Genomic DNA, 12,254 nt, shown 5'->3' with positions numbered 1-12,254 from the left:
GTTATCTATCAATTACTTGTATGTACGAGGACCATATTCTAATACGAGTAATGAAAAGAAGAATATGATTAGAACAATTAATTTTCTTACCTCTTTGGCTCTTTTCAATTTCAAAACCAATAAAAATATTCTTTACTATATATTTTTGGATAATACTAAAATATGATTCCTTGTTACTTTCCCCTTTAGAAACCCTACCATACCATATTCATATCCAGCCTCTTTCCTTCCCTCCCAACAAAGACTTAAAAAAAAAAAAAAAAAAAAAAAAAAAAAAAACATCCCACTTCTCACTAATTAATTAATTATTCGCAATTCTCCCAAACAAACCCCAATAATAAAAAAAAACCCCAATAATAAAAAAAAAATCTATAAAAAAGCAAACAAAATCCACAAAAATAAAAAAAAAACCAATCTTAGAGAGAGAAACAGAAAGAGGGTTTTCTTGTTGTGTAATCTTAGAGAGAGAAAGAAAGAAAGAAAGGGCCTTTTATTTTAACCCCCATTTCATAATCTTGTTCCTCTTTAGTTTCGGCGGATTCTTGAGCGAGTAGCAGCCAAGAAGAGAGAGAGAGAAGAGAGAGAAAGTGAATAAATTTGTAACCCAGAAAACCCAGAAACTGAAACTACCCAGAAATTGTTCAGATCCATTGAACTAATTTAAAGACATGGGTGTTGGAAGAGGTGGGAATAATAATAACAATGGTGGGGGTGTTCCAACTTCATCAAAGAAGATGATACAGAGTTTAAAAGAGATTGTCAACTGCCCTGAAGCTGAGATCTATGCTATGCTTAAAGAATGTAACATGGACCCTAATGAAGCGGTTAATCGCCTCCTTTCTCAAGGTTTAATTTGTTTTTTTGGGAATTTTTTTGATTTTTGAATGAGTTAGATTTGAATTTATTGTGTTTTGTTCTGTTGGTTTTGGTTATTTTTGTTTAATTTTTGATTTTTTATGTTATCTTTTATGTGGGTTTTCTTAAATTTGTTTCTCTTCTTAGGTTTTGTTTCCTGTTTTGGAATTTTAATTCTATTTTGGGGGATTTTTAGGTTTTTTTATTGGTTTGTGTTTTGTTTTTCTCGGTATTTTGGGTGAAGCAGAATTTAGTGTTTCATGTTGTCAGTTGGAGTTGACAATTTGTGGTGTTTTTATTAGGTTTCTGAACTATGAAGTTTACTGTTTTGTGTCTGTTTATATTGATTTGAGGAATTTGATAGGTTTAATTTGAATTGTAAGTCATTATTGGCTTTAATTCTGTAGTTTTATCTGGTTTTTGAGTTTATGTATTTTTGAAAAGATCTGTTTTTTTTTTTTCTTAAAATCTTAATTAGTGTTTTTTTTTATGTGTTCCTTCCGCTTGTAGCCTTGATTAATCGTTGGCTCAAGCTCGATATTGTTAGTGGATTTTGGGAAACTTTAATTGTTACTGAAGCTTTTGGAAAAATTTGATCCTTTTTATCTCAAGGGTTAGCTTTTGTTTTTCATTAAATATGTTTCTGGAGGATTTCACGATACCCGACGAATGTGCCACTGGATTATGTTCTTTGGCCTAAAATATCTTTTTGTAGCAAATTTTCTATAGAAGCATAGCTGTGTTTATATTGACTGTAAGAGTGGATAAGTTGCTTGCTTTGTAATAATGGCTTGCCATTGGAGAATCTTATATTCATATGTCTTAATTTGCTTTCTCTCAAAATTACTTGCTAAGTTGCAATTGCCTTCGGATTTTATGAATATAGTTCAGTGTATGTTCTAAATAGCCCTTTTAACCTTTGTTGTCCCTTGAACTTACTCTAATTGAAGTTATTGGTTTTACAGATGTATTTCATGAGGTGAAGAGCAAACGTGAAAAGAAAAAAGAGGTGTGTTTGCAGATTACACATTAATATTCATTTTTTGCTGTAAATCTTGTAATATTTAGTTTTTCACTACATTTTAACCGCATGTACCTTGCATTAAGATTATTCGGTGCTATAATGTCTTTAATTTGTTTATGGGGTTACGTTTGTGCGTATGGCTATGAGCTTCTTGTTCTGTGGACTTTTTACATTTATTCAAAGATTGTATACTTTTTTCGATCATCCAAATTTAATACAAGTTTCCTTGTGCATAATGGCCTTGAATAAATTATACACTATTTCACTAGCATTAATGTGATCAACTCATTGGAGCTTTATTGATTGTTTGTGTTATTATGTGCTTGCTTCAGACTAAAGATGTGGGGGAATCAAGGGTTCGTGGCACGAGTAGCTCTTCCACTCGAGGTGGAAGGGGTGGTGCAGACCGTTATTCCAGTCGTAGTAGTACAGCCCAATATGGTACTTCTGGTAAGGTTATATTTTCCCCTATTAAAGTTTTTGATGGTGATCAATGACATTCTTGAATATATTCCTAATTATTGGTTTCATTATTCTAGACTCTGGTGCTTCACGTGGTAAATCTGCGTACAAGAAGGAAAATGGACCAGCTCCTTATATAAGTTCTTCCATGGGTATGGCTGGACATAATGTAAACAGGCGGCAGCCACCTATCTTGTATGCCTCCCCCCTTTTCTTTCTCAACACAGTACCTTTTTTTTGATATATATAGCTAATTCTTTTGGTGACCTAGCTTATTTGATTAGGCTTGTTGCTGTCACTTTCTCTTTGTTATATATCCTTTTTCACTTGATGACAAGTAAATACCATTATGCATTTTTTAGATGAAGTACTTTTGTATCCTTGTTTGCAAGTTATTATAAACTGAATCGGAAGCATCTTTGTAACCCCGTTGTTAGTGTCCTTGGATGATAAAATTTAAATGGGTTGGGAAGGATAGGAGGATATAATCAAGTTTTACCACAGGGAAGGGTAGGAAAGGTAATAGAAGGATTTTCCTCTCCTATTTTTTGTTACGGTGGATAGAATTGGAGGGACAATATGCCTCCACTTCTCTAATCTCCTCCTCTTTATTCTTCTCCCTTTCTTTGCATTTTTGCTTTTTAAAGATATTGTTATAGGCTTTTTGTAGAGTCAGCAACTTATGAAACATATTGGTATTTTTAATGCATTGGTTGGGTCTCAAAGTTGTCTATGGGTTACCTCTCTTTGTTGTATATTCATAGGTTTACTGGTATTTTTTACTGGTGTTTCTATCCATTTGGGGTTAAGCATTGCAAGGCAAGGGTATTTTCCCTGTTGTCTTTTCTACTTGAGATCTTATGAGTTTACGGCAGTTGGCATGTCTGCATGAGATAGCTGATCTTGTTTATAAAATACCACAGTCAAATCATAATGTATCAAATTCAAGTGAACATAGTTTATGCAAGCATAAGATCCAAGATAATATAAAGTTGGCATCTGTTCATGTTAGTATATGCTGGATAATTTTTGTTGGCATGTTCTTCATCTGGTTCTATTGTTATGATGTCTTTTTATGCAATCGAGAATTGTAATTGAGAATTCTGGAGATTGGTTTGATGTGAATTGCTATGTTTTGTTTTATTGTTTTCATTATTAACCCTTTATCTAATTTTGACTGGGTTTGTCAATTTTTTTTCCCAATATAGTTTGTTCTGGTGTCTGCACTTTTTTTCCTGGTATCCCAGCACTTCAGCTATGACTTTATTGTTTGTATGTGAAACAGTTGTTTAGAATATGATACTGTGATAGTCAATTAGTGTATATTGATATTAAAATTGCACTCGTGGATTGTCTTGTTACTCATTCTGGGAAGCTATTGTCTTTGCTGCAGTGATACTACAACGGATAATGCATTCTCATACAATGCAGCTGAAACATTAGTAGTTGCACCATCTTCTGGCTTTCAGTCTGCCTGGTCAGGCATGCCTGGTCAAGTGTCAATGGCTGACATTGTTAAGATGGGAAGGCCACAGGGAAAAGTCAGCAGCTCTGTCAACCCATGTCAACAGCATGTTAATGATCAGCACCGCTTGGAATCTCCTGCAGTATGTGCACCTCGTGATTTGCATCCATCACAAAATTATGCTGCCAAAGTTTTAGAAGGGAACTCAGACTCAGGGGCTTCTGGACATGTACCTCCTAATGATGACTGGATCCTGGAGGAAGAGCCACCTGCTGCTAGTGTATCTGCCATTGTGGAGCCCTCTGTAGATTCTGAACGATATGGTGATCCTTATGACAGCACCAATCAGCAGTTTAGACCTCAATCTGATGAGGTTCGATTTGAGGAGGATGATAATGTTGACAACGCACATGCAAGCTATGCTCGATCTGTGCCAGTATCTAATCAAAATATGCAGGAGGATAACTCTGGTACTGCATCTGGTTTCGATAACGATTTGTACCAAAACAACAGTGTATACCAGGTTCACCATCAAGAAGGTACATACTGCATATAGTGCTGTAAAAGTGAAAATGAACTGCTGCTAGAACTTTATTGAAGTCTTTTGGTTAAAGTATATAGTAGTCTCTTGTTTATGTTCATCGTTTTATTGCTTTTTGGGATTACTTTTTTCGTTCCTTATTGTAGTTAGCTCTCAGGCTTTTCCACTACTGAATTTCTTAGCACATTTTTTCAAATTTTATTTTATGAACAAGGAATCCTGAAATCCCAAACAGACCCTAAGTTATTAAAATTCCTTTTGAACAAAGAATCTTAAATTCATGTTAGTGTAAGTATCGTTGTGCTGGAATGTGTTATTGTTAATGGGTGTGTTCTCAACGTACTTTGATTTATTGTACACTTGGGCAAATTTAGATAATGTATGTCTGGACAAAATAAGTTTTAATTAATTTTAATACTCACAAGTTTATATGACGGTTGTTTAGATGAAAGCTTAGATGCTCATATTAGCTCACTAAGTTACTACCTATGTTTCTTATTATGTTTAACAAAAGGGTATTCTTTTTTGAGACCTAAATTATTTCGTTGTTGCACATAATAAGAAACAGAGGTAGTACGATAAATTCAGGTAAGTCCAAACAAGTGGTAAAGAATACACCTTCGGTTATCAAGGGATTGTATGGGTATGGGGTTTGTTGTAAACCTACTTACATGTAGTTGATAAATTACATGTAGTTGATCTTTTTAAATGAATTGATGATTGGGTAATATATTTATTGTTTTCTCCTGAATCATTCATTAATGTCTGTACATCTCTTCTATATCTTGCACATGTTACTATCTTATGCAGTCTTTGATTTATTATCTTACTACAGTTGAAGATGCCAGTGCATCAGTATCAGATGTGACCAACAATTTTCAGAGTCTATCTTTGCCGAAGGAGGAGGAGGAGGATACCCCGTCTGAAGAAGATGGTCCTGCTGTGAAAATTCCTGATCACCTGCAAGTTCAGTCTGCTGAATGCTCTCATTTGAGCTTTGGTAGTTTTGGGACTGGATTAAATGCTCCATATTCAGGTTCTTTTGGCTCAAGACCTGTGACTAATAATGAAGAGGATGCTTCTTTATCCGCTGATGCTCCATCTGCTGTCCATTCTCAAGCTAGGTATGCCGAGTTTTGTAGCTTAATCTTTCATCGTATATGTGCTGCAATGATTTCTCATATACTCTTGTTTTATTTTTAGAAATTCTGAATACTACGAGGATGAACATCTCAGAGCTGCATCAGATGTTAGTTCTTCTCACAGAATGGGTGGTAGCTCTGGCAATTTTGACACTCCTTCAGCTCCACAGCCGGATATGTTGAAACATGAGGCTCCTGAACTTGCACAAGCCAACCAGTATTCTTTTCCTTCATCCAATGCTAATTATGGTTTTGACAACAGCCAACAGTTGAATTCATCCTTTGGAAATTCACAAGCTAGCTCTCAGATGCAAGGTCTTCCTTCTTTGTCAGGTGTAATGGTGAGGATACTTCAATCTCTTTGCTTCTTTTGTTCTTCTGTTTTTTGTATGTATTTAGAATGTGATTGCCAGATCAGTTTGCAAGTTCTATATGTCAAGGTCTAATATGCTGCCACAGGGTCTGACCTTGTTTCCTTTTGTGCTGTTTTGGTTTTATCACTCCAGAAACATATGCTGCATTATAAATTGACGACTTCTTTTGCTTGGCATTATGAAAAATACCATCCATTGAATGCTTTTATTTTGAGATTATTTGAACTAGTCAAACCTCAATTTAGGCCTGCCAAATGAACGCTACCAGTCCTTATGCTTTTGTTATGTTCTATCTTTGATTATTGTCTATGTTACATGGACTTGGGAACGGGTGTCGAACATGGACACATGTCCAAGTGTCCGATCCGGCAAGCTCCAAAAATTTAATGACATGGGATATTTGGACACGTACGGGTACACGTCAATACGTCACTTAAATTTATATAAATTGATGTATATTACAAAAGCTTTTAGGCAAATTTGTCAAAAAAAACCTTTTAAATACACCATTTTGCGAAAAAAAACCTTTTAAAAGCTTTATCGTTAAAAAAAACCCGAAGTTAATAATTTTTTGTTGATAGAAACCTAGTACCACTAATTAACTTGATTAACCTCTAATTACTCTCTAATGCTTACTTAAGTATTTAATAAATAAATTAATTTAACATTTTTTTTTAAAAAAAGCCCCACCACCCTCACCCACCAGCGAGCCACCGCCCTCCATTTCCCCCTCCCTGGGCAGCAGCTCCCTCCCCCAACTGAGCCGCTGATTTGAACCGCTCACCGCCGGACGACCTCCTCCTTTTCCCCCTTAACTCTGGCAGCGTGGAACACCAAACCCATTTCATTCTCTCTCTTTCTTCTTACCAAGATCTCTCTCTAAAAATGGGTTTCCAAGGAAACGGTTCATCCGACACCAAACCCTCCAACATCCTCATCTACAGTCGAACCGGTTGGATCCGTGATCTTCTCGGCAAACTCTGCAATTCCCAAGGCATTTCCTACACTTTCGGTCCAAGTCGTTTGGAGGTTGTTTTTGTGGCTGAGGTGGTGGGTAAATAGATTGTCGGGGTTTATGGAGGGTTGCAACGGGGTAAGGGAAGGGAGTCGGCCGACGATGGAGTTGGATCTCCGGGGCAGGGAGCTGCTGCGTGCTGCCAGGGGAGGGGGAAAAGGAGGGTGGTGGCTTGGAGTTGCTGGTGGTGTGGGGATGGTGTTTTTTTTTAAAATAAAAATTATAAATTAAGTTAATTATTAAATATTTAAGTGAGAGTTAAACAGTAATTAGATGAAATTAGATGTTAATCAAGTGAATTAGTGATACTAGGTTTCTATCAACAAAAAATTATTAACTTCGGGTTTTTTTTTAACGATAAAGCTTTTAAAAGGTTTTTTTTTCGCAAAATGGTGTATTTAAAAAGTTTTTTTGACAAATTTGCCAAGCTTTTAAGTGTTCATTATGTCCCCTTTTTTTATTTTAATTTTTTTCTCGGTAAATCTCCCAATAGCTGGCAATCTTCTTCTCTCCATCTTTATATCAATGGTGGTCTTTGAACAAGATGTGTTTTTCTTTCATGTTTCTCCTTTTTTTGCTCTCCATTCTTAATGGAAGTGTTCGAGTGCACAGTGAAGGGGGTCGGACACGTGTCACGACACGGGCACTTCGCGATTTAACCCGTGTCCGATTAACATAGATTATTGGTATTTGTCTCATTGAGTGTTTGGGTTCTTCCCTTAACAATCATTGTTTTCTTACAGTGGCATCTTGTGTTTGTTAGTGGACTTTGAGTTTCACGATTTATATTTATGTTACATTTGAACTGCTGGTTGCTTAGTGGTTGTGCATTTAGATGGATGAACTGATGATGCTTCTGAAATTGTTGAAGTTCTATATGATATTAAAAGTGTATTTTGAGAAGTTTGTCTGAATTTATGCATTGGTTATGCGGGGTTTGTATGAGCAATTACGTAGTTAGGAGATGCTCTGAATTCTTATGTACATTTCTTTGAAGTAGTCATTCAATTCTTAACCGGATCTCCAGCTCAGATATTACTATGTTGTAAATGGTATGTAGGTTTATCCGGCAAACTAAAATTTGGTGATTCACTTTTGAGGATAAGTCCTTTCTGTTATTCTAGTGTATGGAAAATGCAAAAGTAGAGGATCAGGTGCTCTTTGCTTAGGTTACCACAGTAATTTTATGTATTGCAGTGTCTATACTTTAGAGTAATATCACTGGCATAGCAATTTCATGAGAAATTTGTTATAGTGTCCAATGTTCAGAATGTCCGAACTGCACAAGATATAGCTTGTCAATCTTAAGCAACGTAGCATTTCCTACGAATAGCTTATACTATTATACATGGTATATTTTTGGTGGCTAGACCTTTTAATGGTGGTTATACTATTTAGTCCCCCTTTTTTTGGTTGTCATTTTGAACTCAAAGGTTTGCTTGACTTGAAGGAACTTAGCTTTGATATAATTTCCTTATTGTCGTGTTCTCTAGTTTTATCATGATACAAATACTTTACCTTTCACTTATATTTTCTGGTAGGTGCTGGGCTAGCATGATTTCAAAATGATCTGTCTTTGTTTTAGCAAAATTTGTACCCTTATCTCATTTCTAGCTGACCCAAATAACGTTTTATGCCTTTATGGTCTCTAAGATACAACTATAGTGATTAATTTCTATAATAAAGTAGTGATAATTACAAGGAATACTTTTATGTATAGATATTTTGAAAGTTTTATAATGAAAAGGAAAGAGCAGTGGGATGGAGAGTGTACAATTTGCTAGTGGACATCCCAATAGACTTTAGACCTTGTAGGTAAAATCATATACTCTGCAGTTGTGTTTAATTATGTTTTCTTACTTCTTGAAACTCTGGATTATCAAAATGCTGTTTGTATTTTTATTTAGATTCTACTTTATTTTTTTAAGATGATCACACATTCACACATCTTGTTTAGTCTCTGATGCATCTTTTCCTGAAAAAAAAACCATCTTTGATTTATTGAAGAAAGAGATAATATCTAGAAAATACCTTTTTTTTTTCCTCTTCTTTCTCCTCGACAATCAAGTCGACTAAACATCTCAGCCATTGGCGGGAATTTCGCCCAGCTGTAGTAGCCCTTTGGCTGGGTATTGGAGCAACTCCTAATTCTAGGAGCCCAAACTAGCAGGGTGGAGAAGTGAGGCGGCGCCAGTCATGTACCCTTTTCAAATCTTAAATACTTAGTTTTAATGCTCCTTTGAAATTTTTATGTATCTTCCTTGTTCCTCGCTCATATTTGTCTTCTTGTGCATGCTGTCAAATTATATTTTCCTCTCATATATTTTTTTCTTTTGCAGCCGTATTCTAACACTTTGCCCAGCACACTTTTGGCATCAAATGTACAACAGCCTCTTAGGGAGGCTGATCTTTCATATTCACCTTTCCCCATTTCACAATCTATGGCATCGAAGTATAGCAACTCAGTCTCATCTATTAGTGGCCCAACTGCTTCAATGGCTGAGGTAATTTATTCATATCTTTTATCCTTGCATCAGTGTATTTAGTACAAATTTTATTGCTGGTAATGCTTTTGTATTGCACTCATTGCGGATTTACTGATTCAACCAATCTCCCACAATATCCAAGCAAAATTCAATTTCTCATATGGCAAGATCAATCAAACAAAATAAGCTCAAGAGAAAAACCTGCTTTCTTCTTTTATTCAGATAAAAAAATTTCCTTTTCCTAAAATGCTGGTAGTTTGTCACTTAAAAATTTTAATCTAGGCCTTAACTCTTCTGCATTGTAGCATGATAATTCTAAGGTCTTGGCCCTCCTATTTTCTCAAAGTCTTCTAACCTTTTTGTTTTATTTATTTAAAATATCAAAGTTTTAAGATTTTAGTTAGCTTTGGGCTGATGTTTGTTTTTATATGTGACGATTTTCTTTATATTAAGATTTTGCTGGGTACTTGTTACCTCGAAATTCCCTTTTTGGCTGTAGACTTTTCAAAACTGCTGTCTCTACTCTCTAGGGACTTTTAGCTGTTCAAGTTATTTGTCATTGTTCTTGAATTAAATTACCTTCTCTTTTTGTCCTTTGTTTGCTTGATAATCTAGATTAACAAGAAAGTTTTTCTCAAATATTATAGAGGCGAGCTTACCAAAAGCTGTAATTTTGAAATCTATTTGTACGACTTACTCTAATTATTTATCTACATTCAGGCAATGAAGAATGGAAACTTCTCAGCTGCCCAGCCAACTCAGAATCTTCCTGGTGGCAGCAGCATCTCTGGTGGAGCTGCTCTTCCGCAACATCTTGCTGTGCATCCATACTCTCAACCTTCAGTGCCTATGGGCCACTTTGCTGCTGCTAATATGATTGGTTACCCCTTTTTGCCTCAGAGCTACACATACATGCCATCGGCGTTCCAGCAAGCGTTTGCAGCGGGTAATAACGCATATCCTCAATCCCTAGCTGCTGCAGTGCTTCCCCAATACAAAAACAGTGTTTCAGTCAGTAGTTTACCCCAAGCTGCTGCTGTTGCTTCGGGATATGGAGCGTTTGGGAATTCAAATAGCATCCCAAATAACTTCCCACTGAATCCTCCAAGTGCACCTGCTGGCACGTCTATGAATTACGAAGACCTTTTAAGTTCGCAATACAAAGATGCTAGTCATCTTCTCTCTCTGCAGCAGCAGGTATTCTTTTCTTCCTTTTGTATTTTTTAAAAGTTTTCCCTTCCTTTCAGATGCTCGTTATTTTTTTGAAATATCTGGGAGTTGTGTATGCAATTTTTTATTTTATTGTTTCAAAGCATATGCAAATGGAAGTGCGGATTGGGTTGAGTGTTCAATAACAAGATTATTATTTCACTGTGAATTGTGATAACTTTTCTTTCTTCAAGTCACTTATCTGTTTACAGTAATATTTTTGTTATTGTGATTTTTATTTTTATATGTACTTTTTCCAAACAAATGAAGTCACCATCCCCCCCATTGGATGCAGTTTGAAAATTAAAGGATAAAAATCAAGTGATCTGATACTGTAAAAATTTGTTTTATGGTCGTATCTCTCGTATGTATTCTTATTATATGAAATTGCTCTATATCATTGGTCAGATCTCAGAATTAAACTTCTGTATGGTTTCAGGGTGCCGGTTCCAGAACAATGTCAGGGGTTCCAGGGAGCACATATTACAATAGCTTCCAGGGGCAAAACCAGCAACCTGCTGGATTCCGGCAAAGCCAGCAACCATCACAGCACTACGGGCCTCTTTCTGGGTATCCCAATTTCTACCATTCTCAAAGTGGGCTTTCTCTTGATCACCAGCAGCAAATGTCGAGGGATGGATCCCTTAGCGGTTCTCAGGGACAACCGCCTAAGCAAAATCAACAGATATGGCAAAACGGCTACTAATTAAAAATCCCCTCGTGCCCTCCAGGTTTTTCAGGGTCTTTGTAGTAGTAGTACTTTTAAGTCCAGAAATTCGGTCAAAATATTAGGGGCTTAAATCTGTACTGAAAGACTGGACTTCTCTACTGTTTCCTGTGCCTGGAGGTTGTACTTTACCCTTTCCTCTCCCTATTTTCCAGTTGTCTAACATAGGAACGATGTCGATGTGTGCTAATCTGTGGTAGTCGACCTTTGTGTTTCTCAAGCTCTTAGTTTTATCATCCAATAGTGAAAAGTTTATGTTTCTCTCTTTGTTGCCTTTATTTGTATGTTGTTAGTCTGTTACCAAAAGCTTTTTTATAGGTTTCAACTTTCATGGCAATGTAGGGCGTGAGTCCTATTTTTTCTCATCGCGAAGAAATATAAGGCTGGTCAAAACCACATCCACAACTCATTACTATCATTATAATAGTTTGATTTAATAAATACAATTATAAATGTGCAACATCATATCATATACCATTATAAGCGTACATAATAATGGAAGAGCAACCTAGAACTTTGAAAACTTACAAAGTTCAATTTGTGTAAATTTAGAAAAAAAAAACCTAAATATTTGTACAAACAACCTGGAATAGATAAGACTCCATACTTGAAATAAATCAAACTGATAACCTTGAAAATTTTAAATCATCATTTCATCAAACAAGAAAAACTTGAACTCTAAACCATTAGAATTTGAATAAATAAACCATATGTATTGTAACAAAAAATCAATTAATTCGAAGATAATTCAAATATGTGTATTATATGGTGATGACACACTATAAGCATGTTTGGTAAGAGTTTTTTTTGGGTTGTAAACCATTACAAAACAAACTATTACCGTTAGTCTATTATCAAGGGTTTGGTTAGAAAGTTTGTATAAACAGTACTAATATAAGGGTAATGGTTTCCAACTTTCTACCTATTTGTTAGGTCTCTAAAAGCTAAAGTAAT

At 35.7% G+C, this 12,254-nt stretch overlaps 1 protein-coding gene across 1 annotated transcript; it reads left to right on the top strand.

Annotated features, from left to right (window-relative positions):
* Positions 1-357: 357 nt before the first annotated feature.
* On the top strand, positions 358-11,561 carry LOC145610381 (uncharacterized). The gene is made up of 10 exons (XM_081665726.1): positions 358-846; positions 1,821-1,864; positions 2,212-2,329; positions 2,419-2,536; positions 3,735-4,345; positions 5,183-5,471; positions 5,551-5,830; positions 9,218-9,382; positions 10,085-10,561; positions 11,013-11,561. The coding sequence occupies exons 1-10, from the start codon at positions 669-671 to the stop codon at positions 11,277-11,279; spliced, it is 2,547 nt and encodes an 848-aa protein (XP_081521852.1). The 5' UTR covers positions 358-668; the 3' UTR covers positions 11,280-11,561.
* The last annotated feature ends 693 nt before the right edge of the window (positions 11,562-12,254 follow it).

Source organism: Chenopodium album, chromosome 24 (assembly GCF_948465745.1).
Source record: "Chenopodium album chromosome 24, dcCheAlbu1.1, whole genome shotgun sequence".
Lineage (NCBI taxonomy): Eukaryota > Viridiplantae > Streptophyta > Magnoliopsida > Caryophyllales > Amaranthaceae > Chenopodium > Chenopodium album.
Note: the sequence above shows the minus strand (reverse complement) of the source record. Positions and strands in the feature narration are given on the sequence as shown.